General features: G+C 41.8%; 1 protein-coding gene across 4 annotated transcripts in view; it reads left to right on the top strand.

Moving 5' to 3' along the window:
- HSPBAP1 (HSPB1 associated protein 1) overlaps positions 1-22,455 on the top strand; it is a 53,558-nt gene extending 31,103 nt beyond the window's left edge. For 3 of the 4 annotated variants that reach the window (XM_082235620.1, XM_082235618.1, XM_082235619.1), the window contains 4 exons: positions 1,396-1,567; positions 13,829-13,912; positions 18,828-18,938; positions 19,720-22,455. In XM_082235620.1, the coding sequence (XP_082091746.1) occupies positions 1,396-1,567; positions 13,829-13,912; positions 18,828-18,938; positions 19,720-20,259 (907 nt within the window). In that variant the 3' untranslated portion in view covers positions 20,260-22,455. The remainder of the gene's footprint in view (positions 1-1,395; positions 1,568-13,828; positions 13,913-18,827; positions 18,939-19,719) is intronic. The other variant, XR_014222839.1, reaches the window with a different exon arrangement.
- The last annotated feature ends 1,158 nt before the right edge of the window (positions 22,456-23,613 follow it).

The raw sequence follows: 23,613 nt of genomic DNA, 5'->3' as shown, positions 1-23,613 counted from the left end.
TGCCAATTGCTTTAATTGTGCTCATCAGATTGCCTTTTGCTTTTCCTGTCTATGGTGTCAATAAACATGTGAGAGCATCCCTCTTTTGTTGATTATGTGGCTCTTCTTAAATTCCATAAATTTGCTGCATGGGCTATTATTTTAATTACTTTTCCTTTTACTATTTCCATCACTTAGACTTTTCTCCTTATAAAACTTTTTTATGTGCTCATTTGCTCTGCCTTGTGAATTGACAATTCAGCATTATGGATAAACACACAGAGACACATTTTTTAAAAATAGCTTAATAACAGGATTGCAGGCCTCTTCCCCAAGATCTCTGAAATCAACTTGGATGTTTCTCTAACCCTACAATCCTATCCACGCTTACCTGGATCAAAGCCTCATTAACTAACGAGAAAAGTACTTAGAAGCAAACATGCATCAGAACCATAGGAAGCTGCCTTATACTGTAGTCCAGTAATATCTACTTTGACTCTCTCCAGGGTTTCAGGCAAACATGCCTTTCACAACTTCTGAAGCTCTGGACTTTAAATGTTCAGGATTGACCCTGGGACCTTCTGCATGGAAGGCATTTGTTCTATCAGTGAACTATGGCCACTTCCCCCAATTGCTAGGATTGGGTTGAACATGAAAGTAAATTAGACAGCAGGCTCCCTACAGAAAAATCTTGCTTTATGTTGTTAGGTTCTTCAAAGAGAGAAGAAGCATGCACTTGCTAGGATTTTCATATTGTGCTAAACTCCCATAGCCCCAAGGGCAGAGCCAGGAAATTCAAGCAATGGGGGTCTATGCACTACCCTGGCATTTTATGAGAGTTAGGTGTCTAAATAGACAGATTGCTTTCCTTGGACTAAAGTATGGTGAGCGTAAAAGACAACTGAGAGAAGAGGAATACCCAAGATGCATGCAAGAATATAAACACTGGATATGCTGTACGTCATAAATATATTGAAATATGGCAGCCAAACTACTGGAAATATGTAAACTGGAAATCTCCCACAAAGGTGCGCCTTTTGGTTTGTTCAGAAAAATTAAGATCCTGAGTAGAGATAACACAAACTGTAGTATCAAGTTCAGTACAGAGTTGGTTTCTCAGAAGTAAAGGCAGAAGTGAGTCACTGAAGTTTGTTGTACATGTTGTCTCCCTTCATAGCTGTATCCAGGGAAATGTAGTCCTGACTCATAAATGTGTTGTTGTTTTTAAAGTGATGCTCCCCGCCTCCTTAAAATGGTGCGTGACCATTTAGTGCATTATGCTACTTAATAAGTGCCTGTTTTCCAGCTTCTCACAAGTCTTAAATAGGATGCTCGTTTGTGGTATTGATAGACTTGTTTGTTTGCAGTTGCTCAGCCTAAATGGGAGACTGTGACTTGCATCATCTCTGCTTCCAGGAAAAGATGGCATCTCTACCCACCTGAAGATTCCAGTTTCCTTTATCCTACCAGAATTCCCTATGAAGAATCCAGTGTCTTCAGCAGGGTCAATGTGGTCAATCCTGATTTGAAAAGCTGCCCACAGTTTAAGAAAGCAAAAGCCCATGTCGTTACGCTTGAACCTGGCCAGGTAATTCCTGAACTCTAACTTTACTCTAGTTTGGAACCTTTGTTAAATATGAAATAGAGAGGGGGGTTGGGTGGGAGTAAACAAAGAAATAAGCGAAGCTGGGAGGAGGACCATGAAGTCTGTCTTACTTCTCCCAGTCTCACTAAAACGTTTTGCATTGGATGGAGCGTTCACTGCTGCTGGCAGATGTATCCACTGAGCAGAGACTGTTCCTGCTGGTGGAAAGAGAGGTGAAGCAACTTACAGCAATGCCCCTTTCCGTCTGTAGTCCTCAGTGGCACCTCCCATGTTATTTCAAAGGATTCCCCAACCCAAAGCAGTTTTCCAGGGTCTATAGGAGACTGCAGTGGGGTGGTGGTGGTTAAAATAAAAAACAATTTTCTCCTGTTCCACCATTGGGATTCCTCAAGCTGCATCTGAAACCTTTGGGGATTGGAGAAGCCTTTTTGTTCACAGGAGGCAAAGTCTTCTGAATCTAACCTTGTTTGTTTAATGCCATTCTCTAGCAAGTGAAACCTTTCTGGCTCATGTTCTTTCACTTGTCTTGCAACTGGACCATCTAGAAAAAGCCACCATGCTTCACAGACATTTTACTCATTAGTTTCTCTGAATCCTGTACTTAACAGGCTTCTGGGGCTGCTCTGAAACCATCTCATCTCTGCAACTCACAAGTTTTACAATGTATTCTTAATGAATAAGTGTGCAGAGCCAGCAAAGAGCTTTTACTTACGCTTTCGTGGTGATGGATAACTTCCATAATGGAAACACTTGCCCAGCAGCTACATCACTTGTATTTACAGCACGCATTAGTATTTCAGTAGAGAATCTCAAAGTACTCTTAACAAGGTCATGTGAAAGTTGATTAATCATATTTTACTGAGGAAAGGAGACCACAGTATCTTAAAAGCAGCCCTGTGAAGGATCTCTCAATGTGTCAGGCCATCAGTACTTAAGGGTCACTAGAATGCTCCTTCCAGATGAATTTCTCTATAGTAGATGTCACTTATTTGCTTAACATGTAACTTACTGTACAAAATGGGCTGGTTTTCTCCGATTCAGATACCCGTTTGCTGGAAGTAAGTGCCACTGATTTCAGACTCACTTATTTATTATTTAAGTCTTTTAAGGGAATGCAGCACATTGATGGATTTGATGGAATCTCAGCATCCTTTATTGTGTATCTTACAAGACAGGGAGGGTCTCTGGTGCCCCAAAACTCACAGAGATAGTTTTGGATAGACTTATCTATGGGTTAAATCACAGAGCCTAGGGCTTGCCGATTAGAAGGTTGGTGGTTCGAATCCCTGCAACGGGGTGAGCTCCCATTGCTCAGTCCCTGCTCCTGCCAACCTAGCAGTTCGAAAGCACGAAGTGCAAGTAAATAAACAGGTACCGCTCTAGTGGGAAGGTAAACGGCGTTTCCATGTGCTTCTCTGGTTCGCCAGAAGCAGCTTGGTCATGCTGGCCACATGACCCGGAAGCTGTACACCAGCTCCCTCGGCCAGTAAAGCGAGATGAGCACCACAACCCCAGAGTCATCCGCAACTGGACCTAATGGTCAGGGGTCCCTTTACCTTTTACCACCCTTTTGTTTGCGGTCCTAAAGATTGAAGAAGGATGATAACCTGTTAAGGCTGTAAGGCTAACGTTCTCCAATTCTCTTTGTGCCTTTTTTTTCTTTTAATGAGTTGTTTTATTAAATTTATATTCTATGGGCGGATTCAACTACTCCATTCCACTGGCAAAATTCAGAACAAGGACTCCTGCTGGCACAACAGGGCTTTTCTCCTCTTTTCCCTCATATGCCCCCCACCCTGTGCCTCCCCCAAATCCACTCTGGAGAGTTAGGAGAACCCTGAGCACAATACGGGGGGGGGGGGAAGGAAGGTGAGATATCATTCCTTTGGGCAAGCAAGAATGCTCAGGCTGATGGCATCATCTCCTTAGCATTGCCTTGAATTCCACCCTGTGTTCTGTCACCTGTAGCTGCATTTTAAAGTTACTGTGAAATCTGCAAAAAATAAGTTCTTTTTAAAATGTATTTATATTTCACCATTTGTGGTGGCCTAAAACAAAACACACACACACACACATATCCCATACAAAATATCCAACAGTATGCTAATAACAATAAGAATAGCAACAGCAAAACATTTCAGTTCTTTGAATTAAATTTTATCATCTGCCCATCCCCCACAAAATAGAGGCCCCTTTCCCCCTACACACACTCACTAAAAACAGTAAAGAATAAAGTGATTTCAGTGCCCACTGGAACATCTGAAGTTTTAGAAGTGGGCATGTATAGCATTGTGCTGTTATGGCACTTTCAAAGCTATTTTCAGTGTGTTCTGTTGTATAGCAAATTAACATTTTATGCTGCATAATAAATGTATTCCCAGTGCCCCAAATTAAATGATTTTACTTCACAGTTTTTCTCTCCTGCAGCAGAGTAATGATCTTTGCTCATCATTTTGTTGATGTTTTCAATAGATGGTGTTTTTTGTTTTTCCTCAGCTGTTGTTTTTAAAATTGCCAACAGTGGGGCATTGCCTTGTTTTCGGGTTAAAGAATTCAATGTAGGCATTCTGTTTCAGTGATTAGGAATGGTAATGAAGCAGTAGTGTCACTGTTTTTAATTAAGCTTCAACTAATTAGAAGTCAAATCTTGTTAAAAATAGAAGGTTTAAAGGCCAGCTGCTGGTTCCAGTGCTCTGAGGTGCTACTTTGCAAAAGACATGCTAGTATAGCTTCTTCTTCTTTTTTAATCTCTGGCAGCCACTGAGTGGACAGAGGCTTAAAGACAAGAGAACACATGGCAATGCCAGCCTAGGTTTCTATTTCAGAATGCAAGTGAGGACATAGAACCATAAGACCACAATACCCCAAGGACCGCCTCTCCCCATATGAACTGACCATCCCCTGCAGTCATCATCTGCAGCTCTTCCTCATGTGCCCCCTCCATGAGAGGTCCAGAGGGTGGCAACATGAGAGGAGTGGGCCTTTTCTGTGGTGGCTTCCCATTTGTGGAATGCTATTTCCAGGGAGGCTCACCTGGTGTCTTCAAGGCCATCTATTCCAGCTCCTTGCTGATGCAGGAACCTCTCTACTACAGCATCCCTGATAGGTGACCATCCGTCCTCTGCTTAAAAACATCTAACAAGGAAGAGTCCACATTCTTCTAAGGCAGTCTATTCCATGGTCTGAAAAGTTCATGCCATCCCGAAGTTCAAAGGCTTTATCTGAATCTTTTGTGAGCGGCAGGCAGGGGTGATATTTTAATTAATTGGGTCAGGTTCAAAAATAGCTTTGAACCATCTATAGGGCAGCCCTTCAGGTATTTGAAGGAATACACCTTCAGCTCCTCCTCCAGGCTGAACATACCCAACTCCTTCAATCTTTCCTAGTAGGACTTGTTCTCCAGGTCTCCCTCAGCACCTCTGTCGCCCTCTTCTGGCCACATTCCAGAGGATGATTGAATATAAAAGGTAAAGGGACCCCTGACCATTAGGTCCAGTCCTGGCCGACTCTGGCTTTGCAGCACTCATCTTGCTTTATTGGCCGAGGGAGCCGGCGTACAGCTTCCAGGTCATGTGGCCAGCATGACTAAGCCGCTTCTGGTGAACCAGAGCAGCGCACGGAAACGCCGTTTACCTGCCTGCCGGAGTGGTACCTATTTATCTACTTGCTCTTTGACGTGCTTTCGAACTGCTAGGTTGGCAGGAGCAGGGACTGAGCAGCGGGAGCTCACCCTGTTGCGGGGATTTGAACCGCTGACCTTCTGATCAACAAGTCCTAGGCTCTGTGGTTTAACCCACAGTGCCACCTGCGTCCCATGATTGAATATACAGTGGTGCCCCGCAAGACGAATGCCTCGCAAGACGAAAAACCCGCTAGACGAAAGGGTTTTCCGTCTTTCGATGCGTTTCGCAAGACGAATTTCCCTATGGGCTTGCTTCGCAAGACAAAAACGTCTTGCAAGTCTTGCGATTTTTTTCGCTTCCCCCTCTTTTTCTAAGCCGCTAAGCCTTTAATAGCCGCTAAACCGCTAATAGCGCTAATCCGCTAAGCCGCTAATAGGGTTGCTTCGCAAGACGAAAAAACCGCTAGACGAAGAGACTCGCGGAACGGATTATTTTTGTCTTGCGAGGCACCACTGTACTTCCATGTAAATAATTCCCTGCTTATGGATAGGTAGCAGATCTGGAAGAAGGGTTCTAGCCTAGCTTTCTCCCTGCCCTGCTCATTTTCTGTGTACAGGGACCTTAAAGAAAATTAATGGAGCATGCACTCCTGCGGCCACCACTTTTTACCTGCCCTCTAAAGTGTTAAAATCCCAGGAGGGCTGTACTAAGCGATCCTTCCAAATAAGCAAAGCTAAGGAATTGTCTGCAATGAATGAATGCCAAGGCCCTTTAAGGCAGGCCTGTCTCCCAGAAGAATAATGCCTGCTGGCTCTGCTCAGGCCTGTCTAGTATTGGAAGGGTTTGTGATGAAGCAATTTGATGAGAATCCCTTAGATAGCAAACGAATTGTTCTAACCGAATGCAAAGATTGAGCGTGTATTACAAATACAATTACTTGAGGATTTGCAGTCAGCTTCACTTTGTGGTAATTTACAGTAATCTCTGTTTCTTGCTTGGCCGGGAACTGCATGCCTTGGATTAAGATGTTGTAACAATGCAGAATTGAAAAATAAAATAAAGATAAAGGTGTGTTTTGGTATTCAGGAGAGCAGCTGTATGCTAGCTGGATACTGGCTTTGAATATTAAAAGAAACTTAATGTGCCTAATGCCATCTTCTGGCCAATGTGTCTCATTCCACCACTCTTGGTTATATTAAATACATTCAGGATCCCTGTTTCAATATATATTCTAATTGCTTTTTAATGTTACCTTGGTCTTTAACTCTTAAGCCAGGATGAATAGAAGTAGATGAGCTAAATTCAATGCAATTTCATTGATTTTAAAAGATTTGCCTAGTCAGTTTGTAGGCTAATTTTTTTTAGAAGCTTGAATGTGTCCTTTGAAATCTTAACACCCCCAATTAAAATGTTTGAAATGTCACACTATCCTTAAAACATCTGTGTGATCATCAGTGATGGCCAAGTTACTTCAGAATTAATTCCATCTCGCACTTGCAAATGATAATTTCAGCATGTGGGTCTGTAAGCATAATTATGTGTTCGAAATGAGAGGTTCATTTGTGAGTGTCTGAAGTTTGTGTGGTGTTTTTTTTCTTCACCTAATAGCAAATTGGCATCAGCTACCTACCTGAATTAAAAAGAATACTCTGGGAAACAAAAACAAAAAAAAAAATGGACAAGAGATGTGGGTAGATGCTGATCAATAAAAAACTCATTTTCACACATTCATAACTCTTCTCTTTTGTGGAGCACAATTCATATAAATTGTAGGCTACACCCCCCACAAAAAAGAGTATTTGTTTCATCAAGTTTGTCATCATATATGGAAAACGGATTTGAAATGGCATTGAAATAAATTGTAATCTTAATCTGACTTTCACTGAAAGATTTAACTTTGTATCTCTTTAGAATACTACCGCACATCAGCAAAATCAACCCTGCTCTGCCCTCTGAATAAACATGAAACCGCTCATGAGTTATTTCATTCTGTGTGAATGTGTTTGTTCTGCGACAAACATTCAAGACTGACTGCTTGCCCCTCATAAATTGCTCTCTTGCTTTGCTAGTGATTTTTAACCTTCCTTGTTAGTGATATCTTGCCTAATTTTGGACAGATTTTGTTTTTTGATGGGCAAATATATATATATTGTAATATACACGTTCAGTACAAAAGGTGGGGACCTTTTGGTGAGACTGTCACAGCTTTTGGAACAAGACTAATGACGTATATCATGAACTTAGAAGGGACCTTCCATAATGTTTTTGACACTTTTTAAAAGGCCTTTAAAATAAAACGTCCCACATGCAGCCCTATTGATAACCCTATTCACACAGCATAACTGGTGAATTAACGTGTAGGAGGCGAAGAGGGGAAAGGGGATATGTCTTGCCCCGCAGCCTACACTCATTCTGTTGAATGTTCTGCAGGGTGTACAGTTACTCTGCCTAACAGGGAGACAGGAAAAGCAGAGTCCCCTACATGTCTTATGCATATAAAGGGGCTGGATTATTCAAAATGGCAGCAGGACCCCAGCTGTACCTCTGACATTTACACATTAGGTGGGGATGTCTGAGCCAAGGAACCATATGTATGTAGATATTTACATGAGCTGGATCCCTGACTGCTCAGGTAAGCTTCTATGGGAGCTGGAGGAGTTGCTGATTACGTTTGTTAGTCACTGTAAACAAAAAAGCCTCAAAGTAACTGAACTTTGCAAATAGATGAAAATCAAAAGCATAAAATTTCAAAACAATGTACTGTACAAAGTTCCTAAAAGGCTCACTCAACCATGCAATGAGAAGGGCAAGTCTTCTCCCACCCCACTAAAATAAAAGTACAGGCAACCCCCCGATTTGCACGGGGGTTGCATTCCAGGTCATCATGCTTGACAGAGGAGCATGTATAAGCCCATTACACCCCATTATGCCCCTTTTCCGGCCCCTGTGATACACACATGCATGGTCGCGTGTCAGTTGGATATGCGTAAATCAGTCATTGCCTTTACCACAAAAAAGGCTAACTTAACTACCAAAGACCTGGGTAAAAAGACATTTCTTAGCCTAGTGCCTGCAAACCTGACAGTGATGGTCCCAGGCATGTGTCTCTGCATTTCACACATTAGGGGCTACCACTGAATAGGTCCATTATTGTGTGGTCACTTTCCATGCCTCTCTCGGGTGAGGCATGGACTTGGGTGGTGCTGTGGTCTAAACCACTGAGCCTCTTCTTGGGCTTGCTGATCAGAAGGTCAGCAGTTCGAATCCACGCGACAGTGGTGAGCTCTCATTGCTCTGCCCCTACTACTGTCAACCTAGCAGTTTGAAAGCACACCAGTGCAAGTAGATAAATAGGTACCGCTGCGACGGGAAGGTAAATGGCATTTCCGTACACTTTGGCTTCCGTCAGTGTTCTGTTGCGCCAGAAGCAGTTTAGTCATGCCGACCACATGACCCAGAAAGCTGTCTGTGGACAAATGCTGGCTCCCTTGGCCTGAAGAGAGATGAGTGCTACACCCCATAGTTGCCTTTGACTGGACTTAACCATACAGGGGTCCTTTATCTTTATTTTTACTTCAGATGAGGTCTCTGATGGAAGACTGTAGTATACCACACATAACACACTGCAGTGATCTGACCTAGAGGGTAACAGAGCATAGACAACTGAAACTAGAGTACCCCTCTCCATGCAGGGCCACAGCTGGACCGCCAGCCAAAGAAGGGCTAAACACGCAGCCTTTCCTGGTTCAGTTATCCACACCTAAGGTGTGGATGTTGGAGTCAGGGCTGGGGAAGCTGCAACATTGAGGATGAGACCTGTACATGGACCTTGTTCACATGCATCACATGTACAGGGATCTCTATAGTGCTGGTTATGAAGGGTGGGCCGTATATGCATAGACACCATAGAGACACGTGTTTGGAGAAAACATTTACTAAACTCGAAACATGAATTGCCATCAGTTTTGTATTCCGTCCACCAACACTCTCCTTTTTCACCTTTGATAACTTTACATTCCTTACTGCTTTAATAAATTCTGGTTTTAACATTATGCTGGTATGCACAGATGTTCTCTTGGCTAGTTATTTACTATGCTTGGCTTGCAGTCAGAATCCGTAGCTGCACAGTAGTAAATTGTGCAAGGACTGGTTGCAAAGGCCTGTGTTAAATTGAGAAATACATTAGTTCATTGTTCTTGTCTACATTTGCACACCCCATAACCACACTTGCTCAGAGTACCTTCTGGCCCTGTGTTAGCATGTTCAAAAATGTCATGTACAAACAAGATATTGTTTCAAGGTGCTCTCTTGACAGCTGTTTTATTACTTTACATTTTTTATCTCCTTTCCCCCATAGTCAACCTTTCGTCTCTGTCCCATCTTTACTAGTTATATCATGCTGCCTTTCCCATTTACCACAAGAGTAGCATCTGTGTCTAAATAACTCTAATAGCATTATTACAGCAAGCCAGTAGGGGGTTGGAGGTGCTCTAATGTGTGCAGGTAGTTTCCTACCTTGCCCTAAAAAATCACTCTATTTAGTTCAGTGGTGCAACTCCCCAGCCCTGACACCAACATCCACAGCTGCTCCTTCCATTTAATTGAAAAAGAGAGAGAATGATGTGAGCAAGAGCTTTGTATAAGCATCACAACACATAGGAATTCTGGATTGTAGAAGTGTCCATACTATATAATATATGCATCTATATTGGAAAGAAAACATTTGAAGCACAAAACTGCAAACACATGTTCTTTTTCTAAGTGACAGCCTCGTGTATTTTTGTTCCAATGTTATTTTACTAGTTCCTTTGTCACGAGTATAACATGATTATTCTAAATTTAAGGGATCTTTAGACATGAATTCTGCTAACACATGTAATAATCTCATTGAAAGTGACTGTGGGTGGATGAATATCTGAGGTATGTCTTTTAGACATACTGTACTGGCCTAGGCAACCCCAACATACTTTATCTGAAAATCTGGTACACTATATAGCTGAAGTTAGACACTTAAGGCTGCAATCCTATACCCACTTAATTAGGGGTTAATACCCACTGAACAGAATAGAATCTGCTTCTGAGTAAACATACATAGGATTGCACTGTAAGCCCCACTGGTTACACGCATATAGTTCAATTCCACAGAAATTCATGGGATTCAAAGGCACTTTAAGACTTTGAATCATGTCCTCGGATATCTTTAAAACTGGAGAATTCTTATCAATGTACGTATTTCAGTAAACTAATTTACTATAATATAGTTACCACACAACAGTTCCTTTCCTATACTCTGATAGATATTCTTATACTCTTAGTCCCTGTTGTTATGACCTCATAGTTTCTTATGACTAACAGTTTTCCATAGGATTAAAAATATTTATCCAAAATGCCCCAAATATTCTGATAAATGGGCCTGTGTTTTACATATACTCATCTCCCTGTGTAAGCTGCATGGTGCATCTCTGTGTGCGCACGCTTGCAAAGAGTTGTTTTTAAATAATCACAGGTTTAGGATTAATGAGGTTTGGATAATGAGCTGGAGAGCAATGCATCAAAACAGCATTAACATATGCACCATTTAAAACATTGAACTGAAAGTATACACTGTTAATCATCTGCTAGAACAGCCTTCCCCAGCTCAGTGTCCTTCTGAAGCTGTTGGATTCCCATGAGCCCTCACCAGCATGGCCGCTGGTCAGAAATGGTGGTAGCTGGTACTCCAGAATATCTGCAGGTTAGTGAAGACTATGCTAGAATGTAAATATAGACTTAGGGTGTGATCTAGTCAAAAATTAAGCACTTTTTAATTTCCGTCAACTTCACTGAGACAGGGAGAGATTTAGGCTTTGATCCTATATACACTTGGGAACAAGTCCCATTGAACTCAGTGGAGCTTACTTCTGATGAAACATGTAGGATTGGACTGTTAGCAGGGTGCAATTAAATCAATAGGACTCTTAGTGAACTCACTGAGACCTAGAAGTGTTTAATTGGGGGATAGTTTTATGTCCTTCATGCTTTGTTCCTCCTCATTGAATTCGGATTTGTATCAACGGAGGAAAAGACATCAATGGAGGAAAATAGTACATCAGAATTTTATTTTTGTCAGTGGATTTTTCAATGAAGTTACATAGCTGTATGTGGCAGGAACCTAGCATATTGCTCATGGATATTTCCTGAAAAACCCCTGTGGGTTTTCAGGATTGTTGTAATGTCTTCCATGTGTCTTCCTCCAAGAGGATAGTGCCAAAAGTATTTCTACAGATGAAAATGCTGTTTAGAATTGGCTCTTTATTTGCTGCATTAGAGCAGCTACTGAAAGCATTTGCTGAACATCACAGACTAGGGTCTTCTGGGGTTCTTTTGCTAAATGGTTCCTCTGCCTTGGGGGGGCACTTTTTCTTTCAATCTAACCCTTGTTTATGTGTGCAATAGTTCAGGGCTAACAACCCTGTTTCAGAAAAAAAAGGATTTGGAATGAGAGGTTATCAGTGGGCTGGTCACTCTCTGTAGTAAATATTGGTAGAACAAGACTATGGAGAATGTTTTTAGCCTTGAGATAATTCCGCTTAGAAAAACCAGGAGGAAGTAAAGCATTGCGAATACTATTATTGAGAGACTTTGTGTATGTCCTTGAAAAAATTCTTGCAAGAGTGGATTTTTCAAAGGCCAAAATAATACCTAGGGACCCGTGTCCCAATGACCAATCTTCCTTCAGCCCTTAATCTCTTGATGCTGCTTTGAGCGCTCGGTTTAAGGCAGCTTATAAACTGATCAATCAAATCAAATCATGCCTTAATTTTGTTCCTGTGTATTAGTGCTGACATTGCTGTGTGCTTAATGGAGATTCTGCAGCTGTTTGAACACTTGAAAGCATTTAATATTCCTTGGATGTACGTAATGCTGCTAATAATCTTTTTATGAATGATACTATGATTATTACACCAGTTTTGGAGGTGGGATGGGAAATTATGGAGCTCTGCGGTCACCTGAGCTTCCCATGACACCCGAATCCTGGCTTTGTCCTGTGGAAGGTTTGGAGCCAGTGTTTTCTTTTCAGGTAAGAGTCCTGGGAGAATTGGGGTCAGAAGAAAATTGAGTACAATAATTTGCAGGAACTGGATCTTGTGATTGTTCAGGGACCGTAGTGGTGGAGCACATGCATAGAATGCAGAAGGTCTCAGGTTGCATCCCTAGCATCCTCGGCTAAAATAACCAGGTAATGGGAAAAGACCTCTGCCCGAGACTCTGGGGAGCCACTGCCAACTAGCGTAAAGAATACTGGGGACCACATCAAGAGAGGGCTCTTGCTCTCCTCATGTTCTGCTTGTGGGGTTTGCAGAGGTCTTTGTTTGGCCGCTGAGCAACTGAGTGCTGGGCTAGACAGGCCTCTGGTTCCTTTTGGAAGCACCTTGGTTAACTTGGTCTTATTGGCAGACTTGACTGCATCCTTTCTTATCCCCCCCGACTTCAAATAATATACAACACTTACTTTCCCGACTTTCCCTAGGATTTTTTTTTAATGGTGCTACATTAGCTGTCTTCCAGTTCTCCAGTAGGGAGGTTGATTTTAGTGACAAGTTGCATTTTTCTGTTAGAAGATTAACCAATTTCACAGTTCTTTAAGAACTCTCAGTGATGCCATACGGTCCTGGTGACTTGCTAATTTGTACGTTGTCAGTTAGCTTCAGAACCTCATAGAGTCACAGAATTGTAGACTCATATTACTCTTACTTGATTCAGTTAATTGTTTCATTTAATGACTGCTGCTTTTCATTATTGTTGTATTAATGCATAGCTTCGATATTATCTATTTTGTTAATTTTCTTTTGTTAGCTGTTGTAAGTATTCATTTGAATGGAAGAGAGGGATAGAAATATTAAATAATATAATCTCATAATAATAATTCTCCCAAAAACTGGTTTGGGGTGGATATCTGGCTGACTTCAGATATGCAGTAAGAAGAATTCAAAACATTCCTTTAGCTTTTCTTTCATTTCCCCATCTTCCTTTAATAATCATTTTGCACCCTTAGCATCTAATGAATGAACTGCCTTCCTGGTTCCTGGTTCTAGCCCCCAAATCCCATTCTTCTCTATTCTCTTTCCTCTACCAAACCCTGATTTTTTTGGGTGTTTTTTTTTTAAGGTGAAGGTAAAGATTGAGATTGACCTGGGATGAGACATTCTGGCATTTCCTTCCCTCCTTATGTCAGATAAGAAGGGAAGGTCTGGACAGGCTTGTGACAGGAAATCCTCCTGCACTTTGGTCTCACCAACATGCTGCTCTCACCCTGCCATTCCACAGAGAGGGGGAACTTGTTTTGCTGACAAGACTGTTTAAAAATTGTTTCCAGCTGAGGTGGGCTAGTTGGAGTTTGCATTTTGAACCTAGCAATGAAAGGCTGGCAGAACCAGATAAGATCCATGTCAGACAGCCTAAGTACGTTATACAGCAGACAGCAAATGCAGAGGAGGATCAATTGGAGAAGTTTAGAAACTGCTGCTGAAAAATATATTTTTCAAGGTGATTTTTTTTTTAATGTCAGGGAAACGCTATAGTTGCACACAATGGGTTTTATGACTTTTTAAATTCCTCTTCTTCTTCTTCTCCCATTCAGGTCCTGTTTGTTCCCAGGCACTGGTGGCATTACGTAGAATCCATTGACCCAATCACTGTCAGCATAAACTCATGGATTGAACTGGTAACTACCCCCCCCATTGTTTATCTCTTAAAACCATCAGGCACACACATGGCCTGAATGTTCACAGATGGGCATGGCATCTGGAAATGTGCTGGAGTAGTTTATAATAATGATCTAGTTACCTATTTCCATACACCCTAGTAAGCATACTTGGAGCCGCCCAGAGTGGCTGGGGAAACTCAGCCAGATGGGTGGGGTATAAATAATAAATTATGATGATGATGATGATGATGATGATGATGATGACTGCAATGATCACAGGTTCTTTCCTTGCCACCGTTGACCTTCCCCATCCCATGTTGTCTCCCCTGCATTGGAATTACATAAATTGTAAGCCGCTCAGGACAGAGACCTGTCTCTTACACTTTGTAATGTGCAATGTGTAATGTACATAGATGAGGCTATATAAATCATCACCCACATACTGTTGGACTCATATCAACTCTAGCCAACATGGCCAGTAGTCAGGGCTGGGTGTTTGAATCCAGGAGGGCCACATGTACCCCACCCCTTGCTGTAGTTTATTTTTGTGTGTGTGGTTTAAAAGCTGAGCATATTTTCATCTCTCTCATGAAATTTCTAAGAAACAGCCTTTGGAGACCAAGACAGTAAAAGCTAGAGTGGGTGGAGAGGAACAAAAGTGAAGATGCTACTAGTGTGTCTTTTTAGTTAAAAAGTCTGCTTCACTTTGAGGTAGGTGTCATATTATCTTCCTCCCCCCACAACATTTACATCCCATCTTGTCTTCTACCATGGAACTCATGGCAGTCTATATATATATATGGTTCTGATCCATCAACATGGCAGTCTATATATATATATGGTTCTGATCCATCAACAGTGTCCAGATCTGCTTAGTTTCAGCAAAATGGGGGCCTCATGTGCCTTCATGCCATGTAATTTGGAACTGAATCTGACATCCTGAAAATCCCAAGGCTTTGTAGTATTCTACACAGGATGCCTTCCTCATCTTTTTACAAAATGGCATATGCTCTTGAAGTCAAAGCTAAGCAAACATTAGTGTTTTGTAGTCTCCGGTATTGCTTGAACACAGCATGCTGGACAGAAGTTATTAACTATCTCCCAAAATTAAAAACCTCACAAACAGTTTGGAGGCTTCGAGCTAATAAGTTGACTGTGGACGCTGCTTAACCCGAGGAATGCCTGCATGTCGTCTTTTTGGTGACAGTTGATTATACCCTATTATCCCTGGAGATGACAGCAGCATTACTTTTTAGGTGTCGGGCTATCTGTCTTAGAAAAATAATGCGTGACACGGGTGTTAAAATGTAATATCAAGAACATTTTCATTATTCACTCAAGCAGTTCTCCAGCTTCCAGCAATAACCAGCTGCTACCACGTTGATATGATAGGTGTGTGTCAAGCCCTCTTCAATAGCCTTACTGATACAATTAATTATTTCGCTGAGACCTTATAATAAAGGATAAAGTTTTAATTTGTTTTCAACACACTGAGACCACTTCAACTATTGCTTCTTACGGTAGGGGGGATTAATGCTATTCATGGATACTTTGAGGCACAATGAACTTTCCAGGCTTGCAACCCCTTGAAATGCTTTAAGAGTGTTCATGTACTGAGGTAAGCTAGCTTAAATGTGTACATACTAAAATGTGAATAGATGAGCTGAAAAGTTTCAGGCTTATGAAGCTGCATTGCAATAAGATCAAAAGGTCTGCAGGAAAGGACATGTAAAACCACTGAAGTCCATTTTCCTAGGAAACAGCCCACCTGCTCTGAATTTAACAGGTACAGACCCCAGATCTTTTTCTGCATATATACTTCACAATCAGACCGTATGATGAATTTCTTAGTCTTAAGATTATAAAATTATTGCTGGTAGCTCTAAGACTACATAGCCCATGATACATTGTGACTGTCCATGAAATAAAATCATAATGAGAGCTACCTTAATTGTTTAGACTGGAGCAGAGTATTTGAAAAAAAGAATTGTAGATTCTGGTAAGATTGTCCGCAATTCCTAACATCAGTTTTATATTACAAGTCTCTGGCACTACATTTTAGTTCAATTTTACATGAGATTCCCTAGCAGCTGCCCTGATGTGAGACAATGAAGTGGTTCTTCTGCCAAGCTTTCTTTTTCCTAATCACAATTAGTATTTTGCTCTGGGTTCCTAGGATTATTGAGCACATCGAAGCAGTTGTTCCCAAACTATTTAATAAAGGGAACTTACCAAAGGAAACAGTAGCTTGTCACACCATGTCTAAGAGTTTATACAGAGTTTTGGGACTGCGATGATGATGGTGATATTGCGTAACTCATAAAAATGACTCAAAGTGACTTGCAAACACAGTAGAAGTCCTAAAGCCATTTGCAGTGAACACAATCAATAAAAACTTAAAAAGCAAACAGACACATATCTAAAGAAAGAAAAGGCAAGTCTAGCTTTTATTGCACGACTTCAGCGTGAGTTGATATAGATAGCAAACAGAGACTGATGCTGGACCAGCAAAGGCTGTCTGGCCTGTACAGGTTGCAATCCTCCTTTGATAACTTTGAACTAGATCAATCTGGTGTTATTTGTTTGATATAGATGTGATATGGCACCATCAGAAATGCTAACGCTTTATTCCAGATAGTGCTTCCTTTGCTGGTGCAGTGATAAATAGTAGAGATGAAAGAGGAATGGGACGGGAGGTAAAGGAAGGTAGATTTTATGCAGTTTCCATGGGGAAGGAACCCCCATTATACACTACCTTCAGTTTCCTTCCAGCCAAACTCAAGCAAGCAAGCCCCATTTCCTCAATCTGCCTCCATCTTACTATTTGCTATGGTGCCAGGAATACCACGTTACACGTTGAATTTGCTTCTCCTTGCCCATAAACAGTCCTCCGATCCAAAGCAATTCACTTAAACAAGAAAGCCTGGCCTGCCTATGTGTCTCATCCTGATGAGATCCTAAATTAGTCTTTGTATTTCACCGCCTAAAGGCACTCAGAAGAGACATGACAGCTTGTAACATGTAAGAATCAATTACTGGATTCTTGTTTCATCTTTAAAAGCTGTGTGCTGGTATCCTTCGTTAAAGACAACATTTGCTTTTCCTCCCTGCTGCTGCTATTTAAGGCTGCAATAATACATCAGTGGGTTGGTGATACTGTCAGATGACAGTATGCTCCCTGGAATTTAAAATGATTTAGTTTTGCATTTGTAATAGCTCCCAAGGCATTTGCTGTCTCTCAGAAATATCCTTTGTGTCTTAGCTTAAGTCATTTAGAGATACAATTTTGGACATACCTTTTTGATCTTCCTGAATTAAAGACCCTATACATTAGACAGCATCCCTGTGGTATAAATTAAGGTTCACAAGACTCAATTAACTTAACAAGACGCTAATACAATGTATTGTCCGCCAATTAGAAACATGTAATTGCTTGATCATGTGGCTTTTATGGGCATATTATGCCTAGCTATGATAATAAGGGATGTTAATTCCCCACCCCACCCCCAAGTGTATGTGCTGGAAATTAGAGATCTCTTTAACATGAGAGTCTTCTTTCCTTCAACTATTGCATCCAGCCTTGTGCAACAGGGCTTTCCTCCCATCTCCTCCCACAGTGTGCCCCTGAGATTGGTTCAGGTGGTGGGAGAATCCTCAGAACAGTGCAGGGGGAGGTGAGGGGGGGCGTTCATACTTGCCCTGATGGAAAGATCAACATAGCACAATATTAAATTCTTCCCTTGATTTGTGTATTGTACAGGAAGTCATTATGTCCCCAATCCTGTGTTGCTGGACCCCCCATCATCCCCAGTCAGCATGGCTGATAGTCAGGGGGTCAAAGGAGTCACAGTCCAAAAATATGATGTAACCTAAGATTAGGGAAGCCTTCTCTAGTACTACTGGGTGAGTTCCGGGATGAGGATTCTTCAGAGGTTCGGGGCACCATAGCTCCCGAAGATGTCAGTGATGTGAATGGTGAAACCGATAACTGAGCTGCAGCCCCTCCATTCAGTGACTATAGGTCGGTAGAAGACATGCAGAAGCTCCCAGGTTTTATCCTTGACACCCCCAGTTAAAAGGGCCAGGTAGCAGGTGATGGAAAAGAAACACGTGCGAAACCCTGGAAGAGCTGCTGCCAGTCAGAGTAGACAATTTTTGTTGTTGGCATCCATCTGTATAAGAGACAGGTCTCTGTTCTGAGCAGCTTACAACTGATATAATTGCAACGCAGGGGAGACAACAAAGGAAGGGGAAGAGTTTTCCTTCTCCTAGATGGGCTACCTTCCTGGGTTAATGAGCTCCATCTGACCCCCCACTTCCCTCTACTGCTATGGAATTCAACTTCTTCCTAGAAAATAAATAAACCCCAGCTTTCATTAAAAAACACAACATCCAAGTCATAAAGGTTGGAGTATAGATGGAAAGACTGGTGAAGTCTCAGAATATGCCACTGAACAACAATTCCTAGAGAGCAACAGCAGGAGAAGACTATTACTTGCATGCCCTACTTGGTGGAGAAGTTAAACAATCTGACTTGGTATAAGTCCACTTCTGTGTTTCCAAGTTGCTTGAGAAATTTGTGAGATATTCTTTTCTGGAAAAGTTTTTTTAAGACAGGATGGATAAAAACCCATCACAGAAGAACTAATTCTGCCCTAGTACTTATGTTATGGGCTGCCCTTGCAAGAGGTGTCTTCATTCACAACCCAAAGTCCAGGAACAGAACCTGAAAGCAAAAACATGGCCTTTTGTACTTCTTTGTACTGATTTTTTTGCTTTCTCAGTTCCACTAAAGAAGAGTGGCTGGCTCAAAACACATTGGGCTTGATCAATCACCTCTTCATTGCACCTCTGAATTTCCCTCACTTCTTGTTTCTGCTCTCCTTTCTATCCATTCCAGTTATCACAACGTTAGCTTTCGTTTCTCTTGTAGGATGCAGATCATGAAGCCCGTGTAGAAGAGGCAATAACTCGAACGCTGATATGTGCAATCAAATCTGCTGAAACCACCAGTGCATCAGATCCCTGGCTCAACCCCACAGAGGTGAAGTTCCGCATTAATATGCCATGGTTTTCACTCCTTTGACCCAGTGACAATTTTGTTTCCTAAACTGCAAGTCTATGTTCCTCTACTCCCCCACCTTTGCAACTGAATTTTTAGTAACTTTGGGATGGCAGAGCCTGAGTCTTCATGGCTGCTTCCCATTATCTTGGTTTAACTCTTCGCTGGAAGCGTACCCCGTGTCTTTCAAGGATTCCCTCCTCCAAGTCCAGAGATTCAGAAGTGCAGATTGCACAACCTGTACATATCTAGCCATTTGCCCTGTGTGTAGTAGGGGTGGTCAGGGGATCCAGCACAGTTAAGAGTGTGGGTGTGTGCACAGCATGGCTCTGGAATTCCATTCAGTGCACATTCATTTGTTCCTAAGTGCACCCTAACATCGTCACATATTACTGTAAAGACCAGTGCTTTATGGTAAGGAAGCACTTTGACAGGGATAGTTTAAGTTTATTTGACATTCGCTTTTTGCAGGCAATAAATATGCCACACAAACTCAGGCTTGCATAGGCGGTTCTTGCTTAACCAGCTTCCTCCTTTGCTTCAACAGAAGGGAAAGTCCCATGCACGCAGTGGCTTGGCTGTGCTAGTGGGCCACCTTGGTTGAAATGAAAGCAAGCAGAAAAGCACCCAAAGAACACAATAGGGTGGCAAAATAAAGTGGAAGCAATGGGGATAGATGGGAAGGACAAAACATATAAACAAATCCTAAGATTAGCAGAGAAGGTATCACCTGTTTGTACACTGAATGTATTTTATTTTCTAGGTTGAAGTAACTTCCCATGAAACCAATCTTCAGTATGTAAATGGGGCTGTTTCTGCATATTTAGAGCATCAGAAGACTAGTAAAATTGAAGACATGGACCCTAGAACTGAAGAGGTTAATCAATATCCATGTAAAAGAAAGAAGGTCCAAGGGAGATCAGAACCTGAAGGCTTCCAGTTGATGTCCCGTGAATCTAGCCTAACCGCGATCCAAGGAAAGAAACTGGAAAAAATTCCCTTTGGACATAATCTTTTTCAGGTTTTACCACAATTCTGGGAAACAGATTCAACTGGTTCAGCTGAAAATAACAGTAAAGGGTCTCCAAATGTAAATGATGAACACTTTGGAAAATTGCATCGTGCTGGGAAGACATCAAAAGTGATTGGTGATTCTGGAGCATTAGTAGATCAGAAGGATCCAGGATGTAGTACCATCTCTCCACAAGCAGTTATTTGTACAAATGATTTGCTAGATTGTGTGCTAAATCCCCAAGTCATCCGTTTAATGGCTCAACTTTTGATAGAAAGAGCAAGTCTTTAAAATGTGTGCCTTTCTGAAAATAAAAAAAAAAAGAACGACAAGTATGTTCTGGAGGTTCCACAGCTTCTGTACTAAAGAATTCTTAGCTGCGCATCAGCTCAACTGCAAACTTCCAAACAATACAGCAGCTAACTATGTCAGGGCTTTTGTAACCATTTCTCACGGGGTAGCTAAGTTTGTGTGCTGCAGCAGAAGCAACACTTAAGGTCTTTTGGTACCTTAAAAACTAACAATTGTCTTTATGCATAAAAATAGAAGAAGAATCCTGCTGGATCATTTATGTGTTTTGTCAGAAGGCTAAGACAACACAAATCATTGTCAAAATATATAAATAAATTGTTTATTTTAAGAAAGACAACAGAAAAATTTTAGGAAGGTGCTTCACAAAGCCTTTGCATCATCTTAGGCCAGGTCTAGCTGGTTGATACACGGATGAAGAGCCAGAAATTATTACCTCCTGTCTTGCCCAACAACCCCATTAACATACCATAATTACAACCTTCCAGTGCTTTAGGTTGCAATTCTCTAAGCACATTAACCTGGTGCTAAATCCCACTCAACTCAGTGACGCTAAGGCTATATACACATTACGTATTAAAACACAGCTAGGTTGCTCTTTTTCTCAGTTTGGATAGTTTGAAGGTGGTTGGGGGGAGTCATCAAAATGCAGTAATTCAGGACAGGATAAATACAAGGTACGGATTGTGGCTAATGTGTATCTACTGCTTCCCAAGCAGGCATGCACAGGATGCTGAGTAATGGGGAGTGCTTAGGCAGTCTATGCAGTTCCCTGAGAAGAAGTTCCATTGTACACAGTGAAACTTAATTATTGTGCTATGTTTCTGGACCTCTCTGCTCAGAGGGTAGCAAACATTTTCATTTCTATACTAGTGTGCAAACTCCTCCGTAGATGTATTGAGAATTTCAATACAGCTATTGCAATTCACTCTCTTTCGCCCTGCGGGTAAACAATATTGTTTCTCATGGGTTTGTCTCTCCTCAGTGCACACCCTTTGTTTCCTTGCAGTTACATTTTGCGTGTCGAGACCCCGCAGCCACCCCCTCGTTGGAAATAACTCACACAAGGACACACATATTAGGTTTATGTTATTGGGCAAATTTTGGCCACAACTTTATTGAAATTACAGAATGTGAGTGGTATTGGCTTAGGCATTGATTGGACCTGACTATATCTGACTCCTGCCCATTGTGCAGGAAGTCCCTAGTAAGGGTAAGTCGATGCAGAGCAACTCAAGCTCCCCCTGGTGTTCCCGTCAGGGTCATGTCAAGGCCATAGTCCCCCAGCCAGACTTCAGACTAGAACAACACCCCCAGATTCCTTTAACGGAATACCCTTAAGCATGGAGGGGCGGGTGATGGCCACACCTCACCTCCCCCACACAAGGTCAAACAATGCCTAACCGCAACCCTAACAAAGTTGTGACGATTGCTACGAGGTAGGCGAAAACTAAGTGGCCAGTGCCAATTTGCCAAGTGGAAAAATTCCTACCAGGCCCCTCGGACAACCAAGGCGACCAACTGAAGTCCATAGCAAGGCCACTGCCTAACCTGCAAAATAGGGAGGGAGGATGGGTGATTGAGGAAGCGAGCAAAAGAGGAAGTCCTCTGGCTCGCTCCTCCATTTAAACGGCCCCAGCCACGCCCCCCCCCCAGCCAGCGGGTTGGCTGGCTGGGTTCTGACGTGGCTGGGATCCCCCAGGCAACGGGGGACAAGGTCCCCTGCCCCTGGTGGGGAGTGGGTGGCCACGCGGTGCACCGCAACTCCTCCCCACTGGGAAGTGGAGTGGATTTACTAATTAACATTTATTTGACACTATAAATAAGCTGTCACTATAATTTTTGCTCTTTGAGAGAATTCCTATGGCATTCTCTGCATTTGTATTGATTTGATTTATCCACAAGTGATTGCTCTACGGTCACTTGCGTGTATTAACATTTTGACCATGAACCAATTCTGAAAGTTGCCATGACTTTGGCAAGCATGTCACAAAAGCCACAAAACTCCTCAAAAGGCCCTAATTGCCTTGTTTAAAGAAATATAATGCTTTGTGTCCTAGTAGCTCTAGGTTCCTAATAAGCCAGTGTCCTCCATTTCCTACTGTTAAGGACAAGGGTTTTGACAGTCTCCTAGTTACAGTAGTCTCCTGGCATGGTTTATTATTATTATTATTATTATTATTATTATTATTATTATTATTAAAGAAAACTGTCCCTATTAGATGGCAAAACCTTGATTTCTTCTGCTACTTAGTTTATTGCCTCTGTTCTCCATGGACATAGTTGTCATTATGCAGACCAGAAATATATACTGTATGCAGGGCATACAGTGTATGGAAGATTGTGTTGAAGTTGACCTTATGTTCAAATGTACTACTAAGGGCATTGAAGCATTGCTGAAGGGTGATTTATAGATACATTTTACTGCCTCAGGACAGGTTTTTAAATGTATACAGTCGTTTAAGAAAAGTTTAGTTTATGAACAACTTGGATTAAGAACGCTGCAAACCTGGAAGTAGGTCTTTTGGTTTGTGAACTTTGCCTTGGAAGCAGATGTTTCGCTTCCTGTTGAGTGTGTTCCATTTGTAAATTGAGTCCCCTACTGCTATGGGAAAGCACACCTTGGTTTAAGAACGCTTTGGTTTAAGAACGGATTACAGGAATGGATTAAGTTTGTAAACCAAGGTACCACTACCAATTGCAAACTGCAGCAATAGTTGTTTCTTCGCTGGCTGATCACATGATCTCTCAACATATTCCTCTCCAGTTCTGATATTTCCACCACGTCGAAACTTAGTGATTTTTGCTCCAACATCTAAGACCAATCATAATCTAATCTAACATTGGCCTTAGTTTTAATTGTGCTGTAGATCAGGGAAGAGGAACTTGTGGCCCTCCAGATGTTAACGTTAGCTCTCATCATTTCTGATCACTGGCTGAGACTGATGGGAGTTGTAGTCCAACAACATCTGTAGACCATTCCCTAGCCGTTCTGTAGATTATCACCACTCTTGTTTTCATGGAGGGCTCACTTCTAGATTATCCTTATAGATGGCAACAAAATAGGAAAATGTTGCATATAGGAAAGAAAAGTCAAAGGTTCTTATACATGTGTGAGATGGGATACAAATAAGTTGGCAGGAACTCTGGAAAAAAGGCTTAGACTACTGTAATAGATAATAAACAGATTGTGAATGACCCATGTAATAGGGTGCCACAAGAGACTAACAGAACTTTGGGATATACATAGTAGTAATGCAGCTGACACAACATCACCAGTGTTTTTAAGTGCTAGAAGTGACAGGATCAATATGGGACTTGAGTGTTCAGAAACTT

Source organism: Podarcis vaucheri (genome assembly GCF_965113315.1).
Source record: "Podarcis vaucheri genome assembly, chromosome: 1".
NCBI classification, from domain to species: Eukaryota; Metazoa; Chordata; class Lepidosauria; order Squamata; family Lacertidae; genus Podarcis; species Podarcis vaucheri.
The sequence above is the reverse complement of the archived record's forward strand: the minus strand, read 5'-3'. Positions and strand labels throughout refer to the sequence as shown.